Source organism: Seriola aureovittata, chromosome 4, assembly GCF_021018895.1.
Source record: "Seriola aureovittata isolate HTS-2021-v1 ecotype China chromosome 4, ASM2101889v1, whole genome shotgun sequence".
NCBI lineage: Eukaryota > Metazoa > Chordata > Actinopteri > Carangiformes > Carangidae > Seriola > Seriola aureovittata.
Window position 1 is genome coordinate 29,960,071 of NC_079367.1, and position 22,391 is coordinate 29,982,461.

The 22,391-nt window shown below is 44.8% G+C and overlaps 1 protein-coding gene across 1 annotated transcript; it reads left to right on the top strand.

Annotated features, from left to right (window-relative positions):
- The first annotated feature begins 345 nt into the window (after positions 1–345).
- abcg1 (ATP-binding cassette, sub-family G (WHITE), member 1) lies at positions 346–21,519 on the top strand. The gene is made up of 15 exons (XM_056373209.1): positions 346–468; positions 2,013–2,259; positions 9,384–9,501; positions 13,088–13,220; positions 13,875–13,925; positions 14,023–14,168; positions 15,769–15,892; positions 16,335–16,449; positions 16,520–16,665; positions 18,282–18,383; positions 18,472–18,640; positions 18,892–18,992; positions 20,166–20,324; positions 20,414–20,532; positions 20,653–21,519. The coding sequence occupies exons 1-15, from the start codon at positions 406–408 to the stop codon at positions 20,879–20,881; spliced, it is 2,022 nt and encodes a 673-aa protein (XP_056229184.1). The 5' UTR covers positions 346–405; the 3' UTR covers positions 20,882–21,519.
- The last annotated feature ends 872 nt before the right edge of the window (positions 21,520–22,391 follow it).

Here is a 22,391-nt window from a genome sequence, read left to right on the forward strand (position 1 = left end):
TAGTTTCTTAGTAAAATAGGTTTATATCTGTAAGTTGTTGATAGTTTTGGTATCAGAACTCAAACATGGATCTAATGGCAGAACAGCAGATTAGTCTCCTGTAATTAAGTTAATTTAACCTCATTCATTCTTTAATTATTCTTTAATAAACAGGAATGAAACACAGCAGCTGTAACTTTCCCTCTCACATTCACCAAGCAAGTAAGCAGAGACTCATTTCAAACTGACTCAAGTTGAAGTACAGCTTTTTTCTTCTCCACAGACAGCGGAGTCTGTTTCTGCGGGGGTGGGGGTGGGGGTCAGTGACAGGGGCGGGGCCAGCAATCAGGGCTGGTGTGTGTGGGTGAGACGTGATTAGATGTGCGTGAGGGAGGCATAGTGTGGGAGTGTTGCTGTCTCTTGGCCATGGCCTGTCTGATGGCCGCCTGGTCTGTCCACAACCCCACCGTCACCAACTCCATCATCATGGTGAGTACTGAGGACTGACTGGACTCAGACTGGACTCAGACTAGAGACATCAGAGTGAACAGATTGGAGACACATAGTGTCTAATGTTGCTCAGACTGAAGGCAAATGTGAGATTTGAGATATTGAGCTGTGACACAGTTTAGACATCTAGGACACAGTGGACAAATTGTTGAGAGACATACTGGAGTTATATTGGTAATGGACAAATAGTTGACACATATTAAATGTAAAATGGAGAAACAGTTAAGTCACAGTGGAGACATACTGAACATTTAGTGGAGACAGTTCAGACATGATGGAGATTAAACGGAGATGCAGTAGAAACATTATAGAACACAGTCGACATATACTGGAGACATAGGGACACATTATAGATATATATGATGGAGACATGTAAGACAAACAGTGGACACATTAAACAGATGGTTTATGCAGCTTTTCTGGTCTTTTCAACCTCCTCAAAGAGCCTCACACAGGAACTAGGAATCAGACCCTGTGATCAGTGGACAACCTGCTCTAGCACCTGAACCACAGCAGACACACACCACAGACACATAACAGAACTGGAACAGACACAGTGGACAACATGTCTCCATGTGTGTATTCAAGTTGTAACAGTGATGCAGGTGATCAGTTGATGTGTGCATCAGTGTTGTGGTCGTTAATGTCGATGGTGATGATGATGGTGATGATGATAATGGTCGGCCAGGCTGTTTTTCAGCCTGCTGGCTAAGCTGTACTCTGTCCTGCAGATTAGTGTCCCATATGGAGCAGGCTGTCCCACATACACAACAACAGAGAGGCAGCTGACAGCTAATCTGACCACATCACTGCTCTGCATCTGCTGACGCTCCACGCCAGCACAGTCCTCTGAACAGCAGAGCAGGCTGAGCACACACTCATGTACACATCTCATTACAAAGACTGCAACCTGTACACCCTGTACACCCTGTACACCCTGTACACCCTGTACAATCTGTACAACCTGTGTAACCTGTGCATGTGTCAGTCCTCTAACTATAAATCATGAGCACTGAGCGTGTTCCATGTTCTCCACAAAGAACCTGTGAGGTAGAGTCTGTTTCCCACAAACACAGACGTGGAGCAGCTCACCTCAGATCTTCATGTCTCTGGTTCGATTGAATGAATAGTGAAACAACATGTAGGTTAAAGTCAGCTGGTGTTGATGGAGGGTTAGGAATCTCTGTGAGACTAACACATAGCTGCTGATTAATTTCCTGTGAACGAATTGATGAACTGATTAAATAATCAATGAAAGGACTGATCGTTGAAGCTTGACACCTCAGTCTGAGGCAGAGATTGATACAGGTCTACCTCTGTATTTGTACAGTGTTGTTAGGTGAGTCTGTGAATGTAAACAAGTCAATATTGGGTCTGATGAAACTACATGAGTCCAGAAACCAGAGGAAACTGTTGTGGTGTGGAGAACCCTGGTCACTGAGACCTGGTCTGTTCAGGCTCCTGGTTTGTCAGGTGAACATTAAAGTTCAGACTCTCACCTCAGTCTCTGATCTGACCCTCAGAACACGAACGGGCCACCGGACCTGATGTTGGACCCCCGGACGGTGTGCGTTTGTATGGACGAGGTGGTCAGTAAGCGGCCGGTGGGCAGCCAGCAGACGCCGCTGCTGCAGGGACACCTGAAGAAGGTGGACAACAACCTGACGGAGGCCCAGAGGTTCTCCTCGCTACCTCGGAGACCGGCGGTCAACATCGAGTTCAAAGACGTCTCCTACTCCGTCAGAGAGGGCCCCTGGTGGAGGAAGAAAGGTACTGAACCACATTTGATACAGAATTTAGATTTTAAAGGGGCAGCCCAACAGTTGAATCCTGTGGTCCTCAGCTGGACGTCACATCTGTTCATAGTGTGTTCAGCTACATCACAGTGAAGCAGCATCAGTAACACACTGACATCACACATTGATACATCACTGTAGGATTATTGTTATTATGTTAGTATTGTCATTGTGAGTTTGGTCGGTCAATGAGATGTTCATGAAATCATCCACATGAGAAACAGACACACTCCTGCAGGTTAAACTGGCTTCAGGTTACTGTCAGTCAGCAGGCTGTGTTAAAGACAGTGTTAACCTTCCACCTGCAGCTCTTCTGTCTTACACAGAGTCCACCTGGATAAACCTGACAGTGTTTCACTCACACTCCTCAGTCACACTGCTCACCTGATGGAGGCACAACCTTTTAAGGTCTCTCTAATCTGAACCACCAGCAACACACTGGTCGATTTAGATAAGTGTCTGAAGGTAACCAGTTAACCTTTATTAAGAAAACACACTTGATCCCTTGTAGGAAACCACATGTGATGACTTCACACATGAAAACAGGCATAGCAAGCAACACTTTATTATTACCTGCGTCTGATTTTGGATGCTGTGTGTGTGTGTGTGTGTGTGTGTGGATTATCAGGCTGTAATCTGTTAATCTCAGTCAGGGTCTCCTACTGTAAATAGCTTCAGGTCAGATTAGAAGCAGCTCTGTTACTCGACACTGAGGAAATAAAATACAAACATGAAGACGACAACAGAAACACCAGCAGCTGCCACTGATGATGCTTCACTGAGGCACCAGACGCCCTGTCAGTCTAAATACACAAGGGCAGCCGGGCAGACACTGGCCCAATGTCTGTCACATCAGGTGTTGTTTGATGTGAGTTTGAGAGGGTGATTAATCACTTGATCAATCATTGATCTGACTGATGATTGGTCACATTTCTCACAGGTCAGAAATTTGTGTTGTGTTGTCAAAGTTCTAAATATATATTCCTGCAGTATCATAATACATGTTGTAGTATTACTGCAGTAGTATTTTACATGTCTTAATATTACTGCAGTAGTATTTTACACAAGTTGCAGTATTATATTGATTGATATGAAAATGTTCAGAGATTATTGCCATGAATTAGAAGATGATATAACAAACAAACAGACTAATATTTGAGAGCTTTTTGCCTGTTAGATTATGAGGAAGTGAAACGTTCAGTGAATGTGGACAGAAAAGCTTGTATCATGTTTCAGTTTTTCAAGACAAAAGAAAGAAAAGACTTAAGAACAGAAGCTGCTGGAACAAAAAGCTCAGATCTGAAATCTGATCTGAGATCTGCTGTTTTATAGAACCAGTTTAAAAAGAGTCATAGAGCTCAGAGCAGCCTGCAGTCTGTACAGTCTACAGTCGGATTAAAATATCACAATGTGATCTGCTCAAAACCACAGGTTTGTTTTACATGAAGAAAAATGAAAGAAACCTCAGGAGTATCAAGGGGAAACAGTGACGCTGCATCAAATAGTATTTGGCCTGTTGTTGGTCTGACATTGGCCTGTTGTTGGTCTGACATTGGCCTGTTGTTGGTCTGACATTGGCCTGTTGATGTATTGTGGTTAGGGTGTTGGTCTGTTGTTGGTCTGTTGTTCTCCTGTTGTTGTCCTAATGTTGCCCTGTAGTTGGTCTGTTGTTGTCGTGTTGTTGACCTGTTGTTGGCCTGTTGGTCTGTGGTAGACCTGCTGTTGTCCTGTTGTTGAGCTGTTGTTGACCTGTTGTTGGTCTGTTGTTGGTCTGTTGTTGACTTGTTGTTGGTCTGTTGTTGGCCTATTGTTGACCTGTTGTTGGTCTGTTGTTGGTCTGTTGTTGGTCTGTTGTTGGTCTGTTGTTGGCCTATTGTTGACCTGTTGTTGGTCTGTTGTTGGTCTGTTGTTGGTCTGTTGTTGACCTGTTGTTGGTCTGTTGTTGGCCTATTGTTGACCTGTTGTTGGTCTGTTGTTGGTCTGTTGTTGACTTGTTGTTGGTCTGTTGTTGGCCTATTGTTGACCTGTTGTTGGTCTGTTGTTGGTCTGTTGTTGTCGTGTTGTTGACCTGTTGTTGGTCTGTTGCTGGTCTGTCACTGGTCTGTCGTTTGTCTGTTGTTGGTCTCTCTGAGCTGCTGTTTTGTTGTCTTGAGTCTGTAATGAGACGCTGTCAGAGTCTTTAACAGATCAGATTCCTTCTGGAGCAGCAGTTTAACTCTTTGTTGTTACAGGGATTAGAAAACAAGAGTTTCACTGAGAACAATCCACACCACACCTGCTAAGGTGTAAGGGAGACTCCTGATCATGTTGTTGAGGTGAACTGTGTTCAGAGCTGCTGCTGCTTTTGCCACAAAACACCTGAGAATACTGAAATCTGAAACACTGAGAAAATTACGGTCAAGTAATCATATGATGTAAAGTGACGTACAGGTTTTTTTTTCCTGATGCATCTTGGGTATTTCTCAAGTTCAGCTCTAGCTGAGCGACTGAAGGTTGGTTAGCATGTTAATGAGGTTACTGCAGTTCATTGTCTCTAATCTGATTCTGAGTCGTTATAAAACAGAGCTGCTTCTTCTCATCATCATCACACTTCAGTTCATTGAATGTTCCTGATCACTGGTGAATGTTTGGCTGACAGTCAACACTGAGGGAGGAGCAGATCCCACCACACACTAACACATCTAATCAAAAACAGTCATGTTGCTATTGTGAGAGGCCAGCAGGTCAAAGTGATCATACAGTTTGTTGCTGATTGTCATTGTGATGTTAGAATTACTTATAACCAGCTTCCGCCTGTTATGAAGTGACTTTAGCTCCATACTCAGGTTATGTTTCCAGCAAAGAAGTAAGTACTAATTATCAGGAGAACACAGAGCTCAGTCAGAGAGAGTCTGAGAGCTCAGAGTGGGTCAGCTGAGCATGTCATTTAACCTCAGACACTATTTAACTCAGCATGCTGTATATGGAGTACATAGTTTTCAATAATACATGAGTAAAGAATAAGTACTCGCAGGGTTTAAATAGAAATTCCTTAGTTAATCTATAACTAGTAAATAGATAACTAAACAATCAGTCTCCATTTCTGTACAATTAGTCCCAGATTACATAATGATCAGCAATTTACAGACCAGTGTCAACTGGTCAACAATTTATTACAGTACTCTGGTCAGTTTCCTTTAGGCTACTCTGACGCAGTGGCCTAAATACTACATGTGTACTCTGAATACTGTATGGTTATTACAACATCCTGGAAAAACAAAGACACATAATCTTAAATATCTGAGGTTTTTATTCTTTTATTACAATCTGCAGTTTCCTGCAGCCTCTACTACAGTACAGTGTGTATTACTGCAGGACAGTGTGTATCATTATACACTGCCTGGCCAAAAAAAAAGTCGCCACCTGGATTTAACTAAGCAAATAGGTACGAGCCTCCTATTGGATAATTACTGCATGGGCGATTATCTTTCAGCTGGCAACAAGTTATTTATCCCCAACTGGTGCAATGAGTTGCCTCTCATTGCTTAAACAACCATGTCGAAAGACACATCCCGTGGTCGTGGAAAAGATGTTAGTCTGTTTGAGAAGGGTCAAATCATTGGCATGCATCAAGCAGAGAAAACATCTAAGGAGATTGCAGAAACCACTAAAATTGGATTAAGAACTGTCCAACGCATTATTAAAAACTGGAAGGATAGTGGGGACCCATCGTCTACGAGGAATAAATGTGGCCAGAAAAAAATCCTGAATGATCGTGATCGGTGATCACTTAAACGTTTGGTGAAATCAAATCGAAGAAAAACAACAGTAGAACTCAGGGCTATGTTTAATAGTGACAGTAAGAGCATTTCCACACGCACAATGCGAAGGGAACTCAAGGGATTGGGACTGAACAGCTGTGCAGCCTTAAGAAAACCATTAATCAGTGAGGCTAACCGGAAAAAAGGCTTCAATTTGCTAGGGAGCATAAAGATTGGACTCTGGAGCAATGGAAGAAGGTCATGTGGTCAGATGAGTCCAGATTTACCCTGTTCCAGAGTGATGGGCGCATCAGGGTAAGAAGAGAGGCAGGTGAAGTGATGCACCCATCATGCCTAGTGCCTACTGTACAAGCCTGTGGGGGCAGTGCTATGATCTGGGGTTGCTGCAGTTGGTCAGGTCTAGGTTCAGCAACAGTATGTGCTCAAAGAATGAGGTCAGCTGACTACCTGAATATACTGAATGACCAGGTTATTCCATCAATGGATTTTTTCTTCCCTGATGGCACGGGCATATTCCAAGATGACAATGCCAGGATTCATCGGGCTCAAATTGTGAAAGAGTGGTTCAGGGAACATGAGACATCATTTTCACACATGGATTGGCCACCACAGAGTCCAGACTTTAACCCCATTGAGAATCTTTGGGATGTGCTGGAGAAGGCTTTGCGCAGCGGTCAGACTCTACCATCATCAATGCAAGATCTTGGTGAAAAATGAATGCAACACTGGATGGAAATAAATCTTGTGACATTGCAGAAGCTTATCGAAACAATGCCACAGCGAATGCGTGCTGTAATCAAAGCTAAAGGCGGTCCAACGAAATTTTAGAGTGTGTGAACTTTTTTTTTTGGTGGCGACTTTTTTTTTGGCCAGGCAGTGTATTACAGTGTGTATAACTACAGTACAGTGTGTATCATTGTATTACAATGTATATTTTTGCAGGACAGTGTGCATTACTTAGTATTGTGTATTACTGCAGTGCAGTGTGAATTACTACAGTACAATGTGTATTACAGCAGTGGAGCATTTTTCACTCCAGTACTGTGTGTATTATAGCAGTACAGTGTGTATTACGGCAGTACAGTGTGTATTATTGCACTACAGTGTTTATTATGGCAGTACAGTGTATATTACGGCAGTACAGTGTGTATTATTGCAGTACAGTGTTTATTATGGCAGTACAGTGTGTATTATTGCAGTACAGTGTTTATTATGGCAGTACAGTGTGTATTATTGCAGTACAGTGTTTATTATGGCAGTACAGTGTGTATTATTGCAGTACAGTGTTTATTATGGCAGTACAGTGTGTATTATTGCAGTACAGTGTTTATTACAGCAGTGCAATGTCCATTATTTTCTCTTAAATATCTTAAATATCTGAGGTTCTCCAGCAAAAAAATCAGTCTTTTATTCTTTCATTACAATCTGCAGTTTCCTTCAGCCTCTACCACAGGACAGTGTGTATTACTGCAGTACAATGTGTATCACTACAGTACAATGTGTATAACTATCACACAGTTTGTCTCACTATAGTACAATGTGCTTTACTGTGGAGTGTGTGCAGTGTGTATTACTTTAGTGCAGTGAGTATTACTATAGTAATGTGCATTATATCAGTATACGTAGTGTGTAATATTGCAGTGCACTACATTGTGTATAGTTGAAGGAGAGCATGTATCAGTCCAGTACAATATATAATATTGTAGTATGGAGTGTATCACTACAGTACAATGTGTGTCACTATAGTACAATTTGTATCACTATAGTACAATGTGTAACATTTAAGTAAAGTGTGCAGTATTGCAGTACAGTGTTTATTATTGTAGTAAAATGTTTATCATTGCAGTACAATGTGTATTATTGCCTCACATGTGGTTATTATTGCAGTAGAGTGTGTAATATTGAACTACAGTGTCTAATATCGCAATCCAGTTAGTATGGTTGTAGTACAGCGTGTTCGATTGTAGTACATTGTGTATCACTGTAGTACAGTGTGTATTATTGCAGTATAGTGTGTATTATTGCAGTACAGTGTGTACTGTAGTACAGTGTGTATTACAGCAGTATAGTGTGTACCAGTGCAGTACAGTGTGTATTATTGCAGTATAGTGTGTACCAGTGCAGTACAGTGTGTATTGCAGCAGTAGAGTATCCGTCCATGCAGTGGAGGTTACTGTCGGTCAGAGAGGATTAAATCCTACTCAGTCAGATAAAACCTGATAATCTCATTAAAGAAAGTTCAGGCTCCATCAGCAGATAAACACTGCAGTGGTTACTGCAGGTTATCCTTATCATCCTCCTCTTCCTATTTGATTTCCATGGTAACCCAATTTGTATAATTAATGTTATTAATAAAGTAATGACATTGTCAAGATTATTAGATTCTTTCTGCAGGAGTGACAGATATACTCTTCAGTTTGTCTCTCACCTGTCTGACAGGTGTGGTTTGGTTTGAAAAACAGAAAAACAGCTGAGACACTGGAGAAACTGACACCAGAATATTAGAGGCAAAAGCAATGACTAAAATGAATATTCAGTTCCCAGAATAGTTGCCAATAAATTTTCTGTGGATCAACTCATTTAATAATTGAAAACCAATCATCTGCTGAATATAAATGATATTAATTATCATTATAAGACACTTCACTTGTCATTTTATGCAAAGAATGAAATGATGCTTGGTAACAGTCAGAGACCAGAGGTAGAAAACGAGATTATGAATGATATATGAAGAGTACTCCTCTATCTATATATAGGGAATGACCTGGATGAGGCAGGTCAACAGTGACAGTGCAGCAATCCAGTAGAACAAGGTCCTGCACAACAAAAGTGTTATTTGTATCTTTAACCAACAAAGGAAGATGGGTCTGTAGCGTTTTCCTTTGGTTGGTGCATATGTACTCACCACTATGAATCCTCTTCAAAACAGTATTCATTTCTTATCATTTGTTCAGACTTTGTGCAGACCAACAGCAACAAATCAAAACATCCAAACACATGCAATACATCATATTCATGCCAACTGCAAGTCACAATATACCATAGAAAAGCAAAGAGCAGAAAGCTTAGAACAATGCAGGACAACAATTATTAAATAAACCTGAAGACTTGTAACCGACCCTGCCACATCCCGGACCTGACGTATGTGATCACATGTGACCTGAGCTTTGTCAGCATATCAGTGAGAGTCTGTGTGAATGTGAGCAGATTAAAATGAAACCAGACTGAGAGAAAAACCTCCAAACTGATGTGAAACCTGACTCATGAAACTGTGGACAAAGAGCTGTTCTCAGCCTGGCTGGGAACCTGCTCACTGATTGTTTCTGTTCTGTCTCAGGTTACAAAACTCTGCTCAAAGGGATCTCTGGGAAATTCACCAGTGGGGACCTGGTGGCCATCATGGGGCCCTCAGGAGCTGGAAAGTCCACCCTCATGAATATCCTGGCTGGGTACAGGTGAGATCTCTTAGTGGTAGCAGCTTGCTAAAGTCTCATCTCTGAAGCCTCATGCTAAATAGACTGGAGCATGAAGTGTGAGAATGTTGGTTTCATCTGCTTTATTCATTTTGAATATTGTGTAGAAAATGTGAGAGGATGACATCGTTAGAAAAGGATCTGTATCACTGCTGCTCCACACCTCATAAGTAAACTAAACTGATGGATGCACTGCTCTTCAGTCTTCATGGTTCAGTTTCTGTGCTGGAGTCAAATCGGGATTACCTCTACAGCCCAGAATCATGTTTGTCTCAGAGCTCTCTGCTGCCTCGTCGTCACTTTCTAAGAAAAACTAAAACTACACGTGAAAACGGTAGAATGCTCAAGAAAATGAGCAGAGGCTGGACCGACATGTCAGACATGGCGTCTTTACAGACTCTACAGCTGGAACAGGACTGGTATAGTATTGAGGGACAAACCAGATACTGTACCACTAATAACTGATACACAATACAGTATTCTTTATCAGTGACCAGTCTAACAGCAGTCTGGTCTTGTATCAGTGGTCTAGTCCTGTATCTGTAGACCAGTCCTGTATCAGTGGTCTGGTCCTCTATCTGTTGTCTGGTCCTGTATCAGTGGTCTAGTCCTGTATCAGTGGTTTGGTCCTGTATCTATAGTCCAGTCCTGTATCAGTGGTCTAGTCCTGTATCTGTAGACCAGTCCTGTATCAGTGGTCTGGTCCTGTATCTGTTGTCTGGTCCTGTATCAGTGGTCTAGTCCTGTATCAGTGGTTTGGTCCTGTATCTATAGTCCAGTCCTGTATCAGTGGTCTAGTCCTGCATCTAAAGTCTGGTCCTGTATCATTGGTCTAGTCCTGTATCAATAGTCCAGTCCTGTATCAGTGGTCTAGTCCTGTATATATAGTCCAGTCCTGTATCAGTGGTCTGGTCCTGTATCTGTAGTACAGTCCTGTATCAATTTGTCTGGTCCTGTACCTTCTCTCCAGTCCTGTATCTGCAGCCTAGTCCTGTATCAGTGGTCTTGTCTTATATCTGCAGCCTAGTCCTGTATCAGTGGTCTTGTCTTATATCTGCAGCCTAGTCCTGTATCAGTGGTCTTGTCTTGTATCTGTTGTCTGGTCCTGTATCAGTGGTCTGGTCCTGTATCAGTGGTCTAGTCCTGTATCAGTGGTCTGGTGCTGTATCAGTGGTCTAGTCCTGTATCGGTGGTCTGGTTTTGTATCCGTAGTCTAGTCCTGTATCAGAGGTCTAGTCATGTATCAGTGGTCTGGTCCTGTATCAGTGTTCTGGTCCTGTATCAGTGGCCTGGTGCTGTATCAGTGGTCTTGTCCTGTATCTGCAGTCTAGTCCTGTACCAGTGGTCTGGTCCTGTATCTGTAGTCCAGTCCTGTATCAGTAGTCCAGTCCTGTATCAGTGATCTGACCTCGTATCAGTGGACTAGTCCTGTATCAGTGGTCTAGTCCTGTGTCAGTGGTCTAGTCCTGTATGTATAGTCAAGTCATGTATCAGTGGTCTAGTTCTGTGTCAGTGGTCTGGTCCTGTGTCTATAGTCCAGTTCTGTATCAGTGGTCTAGTCCTGTATCTATAGTCCAGTCCTGTATCAGTGGTCTAGTCCTGTGTCAGTGGTCTGGTCCTGTGTCTATAGTCCAGTTCTGTATCAGTGGTCTAGTCCTGTATCTATAGTCCAGTCCTGTATCAGTGGTCTAGTCCTGTGTCAGTGGTCTGGTCCTGTGTCTATAGTCAATTTCTGTATCAGTGGTCTAGTCCTGTATCTATAGTCTAGTCCTGTATCATTGGTCTAGTCCTGTATCAATAGTCCAGTCCTGTATCAGTGGTCTAGTCCTGTATATATAGTCCAGTCCTGTATCAGTGGTCTGGTCCTGTATCTGTAGTACAGTCCTGTATCAATTTGTCTGGTCCTGTACCTTCTCTCCAGTCCTGTATCTGCAGCCTAGTCCTGTATCAGTGGTCTTGTCTTGTATCTGCAGTCTAGTCCCGTATCAGTGGTCTAGTCCTGTATCTGCAGCCTAGTCCTGTATCAGTGGTCTTGTCTTATATCTGCAGCCTAGTCCTGTATCAGTGGTCTTGTCTTGTATCTGTTGTCTGGTCCTGTATCAGTGGTCTAGTCCTGTATCAGTGGTCTGGTGCTGTATCAGTGGTCTAGTCCTGTATCAGAGGTCTAGTCATGTATCAGTGGCCTGGTGCTGTATCAGTGGTCTTGTCCTGTATCTGCAGTCTAGTCCTGTATCAGTGGTCTAGTCCTGTATCAGTGGTCTGGTGCTGTATCAGTGGTCTAGTCCTGTATCAGAGGTCTAGTCATGTATCAGTGGTCTGGTCCTGTATCTGTAGTCCAGTCCTGTATCAGTAGTCCAGTCCTGTATCAGAGGTCTGGCCCTTTATCTGTAGTCCAGTCCTGTATCAGTGATCTGACCTCGTATCAGTGGACTAGTCCTGTATCAGTGGACTGGTCCTGTATATGTACTCTAGTCCTGTATCAGTGGTCTAGTCCTGTATGTATAGTCCAGTCCTGTATCAGTGGTCTAGTCCTGTGTCAGTGGTCTAGTCCTGTATGTATAGTCAAGTCATGTATCAGTGGTCTAGTCCTGTGTCAGTGGTCTGGTCCTGTGTTTATAGTCCAGTCCTGTATCAGTGGTCTAGTCCTGTGTCAGTGGTCTAGTCCTGTATGTATAGTCCAGTCCTGTATCAGTGGTCTAGTCCTGTGTCAGTGGTCTGGTCCTGTGTCTATAGTCAATTTCTGTATCAGTGGTCTAGTCCTGTATCTATAGTCTAGTCCTGTATCAGTGGTATGGTCCTGTATTAGTGGTCTAGTTCTGTATGTATAGTCCAGTCCTGTGTCAGTGGTCTGGTCCTGTATCAGTGGTCTAGTCCTGTGTCTATAGTCCAGTTCTGTATCAGTGGTCTAGTCCTGTATCTATAGTCTGGTCCTGTATCAGTGGTCTGGTCCTGTATCAATGGTCTAGTCCTGTATCTATAATCCAGTCCTGTATCGGTGGTCTAGTCCTTTATTAGTGGTTTAGTCCTGTATCAGTGGTGTAGTTCTGTATCTGTAGTCCAATCATTTATCATTGGTCTAGTCCTGTATCTATAGTCCAGTCCTGTATCAGTGCTCTAATCCTGCATCAGTGGTCTAGCCCTGTATCTGTAGTCCAGTTCTGTATCAGTGGTCTTGTCCTGTATCTGTCATCCAGTCCTGTATGTGCAGTCTAGTCCTGCATCTGTAGTCCAGTCCTTTATCTATAATCCAGTCCTGTATCTATAGTCCAGTCCTGTATCAGTGGTTTAGTCCTGCATCTGTGGTCTAGTCCTGTATCAGTGGTCTGGTCCTGTATCAGTGGTCTGGTCCTGTATCAGTGGTCTAGCCCTGTATCAGTGGTCTAGTCCTTCATCTGTGGTCTAGCCCTGTATCAGAGGTCTAGTCCTGTATCAGTGGTCTGGTCCTGTATCAGTGGTCTAGCCCTGTATCAGTGGTCTGGTCATGTATCAGTGGTTCAGTCCCGTATCTGATGTCCAGTACTGTATCTGCAGTCTAGTCCTGTATCAGCGTGTTCCTTTTTCTGAACAGGGAGACCGGGATGAAGGGGGAGATCCTGATCAACAGCCAGCCCAGAGACCTGCGCTCCTTCAGGAAAGTTTCCTGTTACATCATGCAGGATGACATGCTGCTGCCGCACCTCACTGTGCAGGAGGCAATGATGGTACAAATGATGATGGTGATGGTGACCCTCAGAAAACATGTTTGTGCTCCAATCATACACACCAACTCACCACCAGTCAGAGCTGCTGAAATTCAACCTCCTGTGTTCATACATGACGACAGAGAATCTGTTTCTCCACTGATTCAGTTATTGAAAAGTAACTCACTTCAGATTCATGTACACATCAAACACATTTAAAACTAAACTTCTGTGGTTGTCATGGAGACAATGTTTATCTTTGTTTGGGTTGTTGTTGGTGGTTACACAGATAATCTTAGCTCAGGGCTCATTGGCTCTTCCTCACTGCTGCTGTCTTTACAGTTTAACACTGACACATTCATTCACAGAGTCAGAGAACTCTGGTTGTACTGTGTGGTTACTAAACATTGATCCACATCCAGCCAATCAGAGGTGAGAATTGCAGAGTCCAGTGTAAAAATGATGCTGGTTCAGTGTGTACCATCTCTGCTCAGACTCATGCTGCCTCCAACACTCACTCCATCTGCTGTAGTGTTGTGTAGCAGTGTCTAGTGTTGTATGTCCTGGTTCAGTGTTGTACCACAGAGGACACTGGAGTCTGGTCTCTGTGATCTAGTCCTTTATTAGTGTGGTGGGTTTCAGATGCTCCAGTGAGACGTCCTCTTGTATCTGCAGGTCTCAGCCAACCTGAAGTTGCAGGAGAAGGTGGAGGCTCGCAGAGAGATGGTGAGTTCCACCCCTGGATAATTCCTGGTCATGTTAGTGATCACAGAGGTTTAACAGCAGGTCTGGTCTATGGTCCATGGTCTGTGTGTGTGTTCAGGTCCGGGAGATTCTGATGGCTCTGGGTTTACTGGACTGTGCTAAAACCAGGACGTCTCACCTGTCGGGGGGTCAGAGGAAGAGACTGGCCATTGCTCTGGAGCTCGTCAACAATCCACCGGTCATGTTCTTCGACGAGCCCACCAGGTCAGAACCAGAATTACAGCTGGGGCAGGGACTTTAGAGGGGTTGAGGACAGGTTCAGTTTGGGGCCTGATTCTGATCTAGATTTAGTCTCCTGACACAAATATTCATTCGTTTTAGACCAAATTTAATTATTTGATTCAACAAAAACTAAAGACCTTAAAGTCTAGTGTTGGTCAGTGATATCACTGTCTCATTACTGTCTTTGTATTTTCAGTTTTTCAGTTTTTTTTTTCTTGTTTTGTACTTTTTGTTCAGTTTGTGGTTTCTAATGTTTCCTTTTATATAGTTTCAGTCTTGTTTTTCTTTTTATGTCATGGAAAACAGTTACTCTAAATTAGACAACCCTAACTGCTGGGGGCCCCTGGGCAGTGCTAAACCAGGCTGATTCTGCAGTGGGATATAATGTAGTAAACAGCAGTTAAATATATCATGCTGAAGTTTGGGGAAAAAACATTAAGAATATTTTCATTTAATTGCATGATGCAGACATAAGAGCTGGGACGCAAGCAGTTTGACAAAACTTTCAACTCCAGCACAAGTGTGTTCTTGTGCTTTCAGCTGTATGAAATGGTCTTCATAAGATAAGAAAAAAGTTTGTTTTAACATTCAATAAAAACTGAGCAACCTCCATCCTCATGATGAAGACCATGTGATATAGTTGAGAGCTCTGGAACAAGTGTGTGAGGTAGTGTTTGGGTTTGACTGTTTTAACATGATCCAGCATCAGTGAAGAGCTGGAACTAGCTGGTGCAGAAGATACTGGATTTAATGACTTTCACCAGCTTCAGAGGAAACCGGGTTATGCTGGACCAGGACAGGGTCCTCTGGGTGGATGGGGTGGGGGACAGACAGGGTTTTGTGTTTTCCTGGTCTGAATCGAGGGTGTGAGGACAGAGGACGTCGTGTCTTGTACAGATTATAAAACTGTCCCTGAGGTTCGAGCTCTTTGCCTGTCCTCACCTAAAACAGGTCCTGGACCTGGACCGACTTGTCTGAAGTCAGACACGGTTCTCCTGTCTGAGTGGGTGTCACATAAGACTGAGGTTACTGCAGACCATCGCAGAGGCTCAGACCAGAACAACCAGGGTGTTTACCTACATATTAGTGGTTCTGATCTTAGCCAGGATGTGATGTTGACATGGATCTTGAGTAGTCCTGATCCCTCATTCTCTCAGACTCTGACAGGGACTTTGGTTCCCACCTCTCTGAACTCTGAGCTGGATTCACCTGAGTCACCTGCTCCATCACTGAAGTCAGACACTTCGTTTAACTACCACTTAACCCTGAGGTGACTCACCTGCAGAGAGGCTGAGTGATCAGGAACCAGGACCAAGTGTTTACAGGTCACAGGTCCTGGTTCTGTACTGTCACTTTCAAAGACACAAAGACCTGTGTCAGAAAAACTGTGTGAAAACAACTACACGACTGAGAAACTGACTGTCCTCCTGTGTCTATGTCTGTCTATTTGTCTCTGTGTCTCTCTATGCCTCTTTGTGTCCCTGTCTTTTTCTCATTATCTCTCTGTCTCTCTATGTTTCTGTCTTTCTGTCTGCCTGTTTGTCTCTCTATCTCTTTGTCTCTCTGTGTCTGCATGTCACAGCGGTTTGGACAGCTCGTCCTGTTTCCAGGTGGTGTCTCTGTTGAAAGCTCTGGCTCAGGGAGGACGAACTGTCATCTGCACCATCCACCAGCCGAGCGCCAAACTGTTCGAACTGTTCGACAAGGTGAACGGTCTCAACACAACAACACGACACAACACACACAACACAACACAACACAACACAACACAACACACACATCAAGACACAACACAACACAACGCACACAACACGACACAACACACACAACACAACATGACACAACATGACACAACCCAACACAATGCACTAAACACGCAGAAATACAATACGACACAACACAATACAACACACACAATACATCACAACACACACAACACACACAACACAACACAATACGACCCAACACAATACGACCCAACACACACACACTGCACAGTCCCCTCACTACACTACATTACAGACAAGGAGCAGAGCAGAGCTGGATCAGCAGAACTGGATCTGTTCTGGCCTGTGATGGATGTGACAGTGTGTGTGCGCATGTGTGTGTGTGTGTGCGTGCGTGTGTGTGTGTGTGTGTGTGTTGCAGCTGTACGTCCTGAGTCAGGGTCAGTGTATCTACAGAGGGAGGGTCTCCAGTCTGGTTCCCTACCTGAGAGACCTCGGACTCAACTGCCCCACCTACCACAACCCTGCTGACTTCGGTAAGACCCAGACTAACTGAAGCTGGTTCTCCCTGAGGTTCTGCGACTCACTGCTGCTCCTCTTCCACAGTGATGGAGTTGGCGTCTGGAGAGTACGGCGACCAGACGGTCAGATTGGTGAAGGCCATTCAGGACAGGAAGTGTGAGAAGGACTATCAGACGGAGTTGAACGGAGACACAAACCACCACCTGTTCCTGTGGCAGCGCACAGAGGAAGTGAGAAACAAGCCCACCCCAACATTTTACACTGGTGACAGAGTTCCTACCAAAATAAAAGCTGCGAGAAATGTTGCTGCTGTAGCTAAAGTTTAATGTGATGAAATCAGCTGTAGATGATGAGGATGTTTCCTGGATTATTTTCAAATCATGTAAGCATGATACATGTAGCATGTAGCATGTAGCAGCATGTGATGAAGCATGTAATATACACTGAGATTTTCCTGTACTGTTCATACTGAGACATGTCTGCCTGTATGATCTCTGAGTGGATCACACCACTACAGACCAATGTGATCTTTGACATATTTTTCATTTCTGTCTATTTTATTTTATTCTGTTTTATTTTGTCAATTAAGTCCAGAACATCTACTTGAATCTGTATCTGTATATCTGTATATACGTATATACGTATATATATATATATATATATATACTGCTCAAAAAAAATGAAGGGAACACTTAATCATCACTGTATAACACCAAGTCAGTTACACTTCAGGGATATCAATGTGTCCATTTAGGAAGAACAAGTGATTGTGAATCAGTTTCAGCTGCTTTGGTGCAAATGAAAGTGACAACAGGTGCAATGGAGAGGCAAAAGCAAGACAACCCCCAAGAAGGGAATGGTTTTGCATGTGGTGGCCACAGACTGTTGCTCTCTCCTCCTTCCTGATTCTTGTCTAGTTTTGTGTTTTGCTGGTGTCCTTGTCACTACTGGTAGCATGAGGTGGTACCTGCAGCCCAATCAGGTTGCACAGGTAGTCCAGCTCCTCCAGGATGGCACATCCATATGTGCAGTCGCAAGAAGGTTTGCTGTGTCTCCCAGCACAGTCTCAAGAGCATCTGACACCACCAAGTACCGCCACAGACAGTCCAGGAGCTCACTGATGCCCTGATCCAGGTCTGGGAGGAAATCCCCCAGGAAACCATCTGCCGACTCATCAAGAGCATAACCAGACGTTGTAGGGAGTGCAGGCACGCGTGGCCATACACTACTGAGTCACATTATGAGTTGCTGTGATGAAATTCACGCAGGTTGGCTCAGCCTGTGATTTCAATTTTGTGCTTTGATTTTGGGTGTGATTGTGAATCCAGTCCTCAGTGGGCGGATTATACAATGTACATCAGTAAAGATTTTCAACTTGAATAATTCGTTCATCAAGGTCTGACGTGATGTAAGTGTTACCTTAATTTTTTTGAGCAGTATATTTATGTATATCTATATATCTGTATATCTGTATATTGGGTCTGGACAAGCCTCCAACTCACTGCCTTGCCCAGTGCCTGGTACTCACTCCCTAAATCCTCAACCCCAGGCCCCCGACCCTGATCTGCTTCCTATCAATATAAACTGACCCACACTCTGATAGAGGCTTCTATCTGCATCACTCTGTTTAGGTTCAACAAAATGTAAGGTTTAGTATTTTTCTGAAAGCTCTAATGTGTCCAACTGTCAAAGGTCAAGTTTTGAGATCTTTGCAGTGTTTTCATAAACCCTTTTCTACAGATAAAAATCCTTAAACATCTGTCTGCATCTACTACATCTGTTCTTCATGTCCCAGTTTCATAGAACACTTCATGAAGACTTGACTCTGTGTTTCCCTCCCTCTCAGGAGTCCTCATCATCTGAAGGTTGTCACAGCTTCTCAGCCAGCTGCATGACCCAGTTCTCCATCCTGTTCCGGAGAACCTTCCTCAGCATCCTCAGAGACTCGGTGAGAGCGCACAGCAACACCCGGTGGACAGTTACAGCCACCGCAGGAAAAACAGCTGTAGTAAGAAATGTTGTCATTGGTTGAGTAGGTGCTGACCCACCTGAGGATCTCGTCTCACATTGGGATCGGCGTTCTGATTGGTCTGCTCTACCTGGGAATTGGAAACGAGGCCAAGAAGGTTCTGAGTAACTCAGGGTTCCTGTTCTTCTCCATGTTGTTCCTCATGTTTGCTGCGCTGATGCCCACTGTGCTCACATGTGAGTCTCTGCACTAACACAACCAACAGTGTTATTAAACATCTGGAACAGCTGCAGGAAACTCATCCACATCTAATCTATGAACAAACACTGGACATTAAAGTCACTTTCATTTTGGTCAGACCTGTTACATCCCATCACCTGACACGTGTGTGTGTGTGTGTGTGTGTGTGTGTGTGTGTGTGTGTGTGTGTGTGTGTGTGTGTGTGTGTGTGTGTGTGTGTGTGTGTGTGTGTGTGTGTGTGTTTCAGTTCCCCTGGAGATGGGAGTTTTCCTGAGGGAACACCTGAACTACTGGTACAGCCTGAAGGCGTACTACCTGGCCAAAACCATGGCTGACGTCCCCTTTCAGGTGATCCTCACAGAGCAGCTGGTCTGTGGTCTCCTCCTCCTGCTCCTCCTCTCCCTCCTCCTCCTCTCCCTCCTCCTGTCACTTCTCTGATGCTACTCCATCCTCTCCTTCCTCCTCCTCCTTCTCCTGTCACTCCTCTGCTGTTCCTCCCTCCTCTCCCACCACCTCCTCCTCCTCCTCCTCCCTCCTCTCCCTCCTTCTCCTCTTGTTCCTCCTCCTCCTCTCCCTCCTCCTCCTGTCACTCCTCTGCTGTTCCTCCCTCCTCCCTCCTCTTGTTCCTCCTCCTCCTGTCACTTCTCTGCTGCTCCTCCATCCTCTCCCTCCTCCTCCTCCCTCCTCTCCCTCCTCCTGTCACTTCTCTGCTGCTCCTCCATCCTCTCCTCCTCCTCCTTCTCCTCTCCCTCCTCCTCCTCCTGTCACTTCTCTGCTGCTCCTCCATCCTCTCCTTCCTCCTCCTCCTCCTCCTGTCACTCCTCTGCTGTTCCTCCGTCCTCCCTCCTCCTCCTCCTTCTCCTCTTGTTCCTCCTCCTCTCCCTCCTCCCTCCTCACCCTCCTCCTCCCTCCTCTCCCTCCTTCTCCTCTTGTTCCTCCTCCTCCTTCTCCTCTCCCTCCTCCTCCTGTCACTCCTCTGCTGTTCCTCCCTCCTCCCTCCTCTTGTTCCTCCTCCTCCTGTCACTTCTCTGCTGCTCCTCCATCCTCTCCCTCCTCCCTCCTCCCTCCTCTCCCTCCTCCTGTCACTTCTCTGCTGCTCCTCCATCCTCTCCTTCCTCCTCCTCCTCCTCCTGTCACTTCTCTGCTGCTCCTCCATCCTCTCCTTCCTCCTCCTCCTCCTCCTGTCACTCCTCTGCTGTTCCTCCGTCCTCCCTCCTCCTCCTCCTTCTCCTCTTGTTCCTCCTCCTCTCCCTCCTCCCTCCTCACCCTCCTCCTGTCACTTCTCTGCTGCTCCTCCATCCTCTCCTTCCTCTTCCTCCTCCTCCTTCTCCTGTCAACTCACTGCTGCCCCCCCCCCTCCTCCTCCTCCCTCCTCCTCCTCTTGTTCCTCCTCCTCCTCCTCCTCCTGTCACTCCTCTGCTGTTCCTCCCTCCTCCTCCTCCTCCTCCTGCACCTCCTGCACCAGAACAGACATGAAGCCTAGGTGTGTGACAGACTTGTCCTGTGTCCTCTGCCGTACAGGTGGTCTTCCCGGTGGTCTACTGCAGTATTGTGTACTGGATGACGGCTCAGCCTCCGGACGCCGGACGTTTCTTCCTCTTCCTGTCTCTGGGGGTCCTGACCTCTCTAGTGGCTCAGAGTCTTGGTCTGCTGATCGGAGCCGCTTCCACTTCGCTGCAGGTCACCTTTGTCTGAGCTCACCTGTGTGACCTCACAGATAGGTGTGCTTACTTGCTGACCTCACTCAGGTGTGTCTGTTCTGTCTGCAGGTGGCGACATTTGTGGGACCGGTCACAGCGATCCCGGTGCTGCTGTTCTCCGGGTTCTTCGTCAGCTTCGACACCATCCCCTGGTACCTGCAGTGGATGTCCTACATCTCCTATGTCAGGTGGGGGTGCTGTTCTGTTAAAACACTGCAGCTGTATTTTATCATTGACACCTGACACCTGTCTAAACATTGGTGACCTCACTCTAACAGTGTTTCCTCCTGCTCCTGGTTGTGGTTCAGATACGGTTTCGAGGGTGTCATCTTGTCCATCTATGGTCTGGATCGAGAGGATCTTCACTGTGACGAAGACGACACATGTCACTTCCAGAAGTCCGAGGCCATCCTGAAGGAGCTGGACATGCTGGATGCAAAACTCTACCTGGACTTCATTGTGCTCGCCATCTTCTTCTTCTCTCTGAGGCTCATCGCTTACTTTATCCTGCGTTACAAGATCAACGCTGAGAGGTAGACCAGGACTAGGACAAAGAGAAGGACAATGATGAAGAGACACAGATGGAGGAGATTTGAGCGTCCTGCATTTAGGCCAATGTTAGTGTGTAGCTGTGGAGTTTGTCTACATGTGAACACTGAATCTACTTTGGCTTGCTGTTAAAAAAATGACATGAAGAAGAGACGATGGAGCAGCAGAGTCCAGTCTAATCCAGTCCAGTGGGTCTGAAGGGGACGTCACAGGCCTGCAGATGTAGAATAGATTCGGTTGAAGGTCTCAGTCACTGAGGACAAAGTGAGGACATTCAGGTCCTGCAGGATCAGGAGCTGGTCTCCTGATTCCTGATGATTTCACTGTGCCACAACAGCCTGTCTGACAGGACTGGAGACCTGATGTCCCACTCTCAGAGTAAAAGCTGCTCCAGTCGGCAACGTGACGTGGACAGACTCCGTTTAAAGTTTCTGGCTCTGGATGCTCATGATCAGTATGTTTTTAAAGAGTCTGAGTCTCAGGTCAGAGACCACATTAATTTACTGTAGTTCATTGTTGAGGTCAAAGGTGAAAGGACAGACCCAGACCATCAGGCCACCAGGCCACCAGACCACCACTGTATCTCTCTGTTTATGAATAAAAACTTCAGATTTCTGTTACCTACATCAAGACTATTCAGTTTTTTATTTCTTTGTTTCATCAAATGTTACAGATTCAGCACAACCTCAGAGAGTAACACATGTCAATCAGTAAAGACCTCTCTACACTATAGAGGTTCATCAAACTAAACAAAAAACAACTAACTTTTATTTATTCTTTAGATAAAATCACTACAGACCATGGGCATAGGTTTGCATATGGATGGTAGGAACATATGCACGCGCCTACTGAGTGCACTGTATTACACTGCAGCCGCAGGTCAGCTGAGAAATATGGGAGTTCAGCCGTTGAAAAATGTAGTGCGAAAGGAAATTGTTGTTTTCACAGGAAGATAAATCACTGAAAATATTCTATATGAAGTGTTTATTTAAATAGATATTGGATTGTTTCTGTTGGAATTTTTTAAAGTGTCTAAAACACATTTTTTGTGGTGTCCCTGTGCACAATAGCACTGAACTCTGCCACTCTTCCGGGTGCTGCCGGTCAGCTTTCCTAACTGGGAGCATGCTGAATGGAATCTACTGCCAGTTAAAGCTACAAATAGTCAAAGTGACACATAAGTGAAGTGATCTCTCTCCTTACATCTGATCTCAGAACAGTGTTCTGTCCCATAAAAGATCTGATGCCTGTTGGCAGCCATCATGTAATTTACTGTCCTCTTGTGGTGGCAGCAGGTTATAGTCTCTGAAGCTAGCTTGATTAGCAGCAGATGCTTCTCAGTGTTTCAGTCATTTTTCATGGGCCTGACCGTGTCCTGTTGACTTTTTTTTTTAATTGACCTGGTCTTAATCATATACATTAAATAAAGATGGCCTCTGTGACGTCACCCACAGGTTTCTGAAGAGTGGTTTTGAAACTCAGAGTGAGCTGCCCCACT

Coding starts and splice junctions, on each gene's coding strand:
- abcg1 (XM_056373209.1), top strand. CDS start 406: ATGGCCTGTCTGATGGCCGCCTGGTCTGTCCACAACCCCACCGTCACC. Junction 13,221..13,874: donor CTGTGCAGGAGGCAATGATG/GTACAAATGATG, acceptor TTGTATCTGCAG/GTCTCAGCCAACCTGAAGTT. Junction 20,533..20,652: donor TCCTACATCTCCTATGTCAG/GTGGGGGTGCTG, acceptor GTTGTGGTTCAG/ATACGGTTTCGAGGGTGTCA.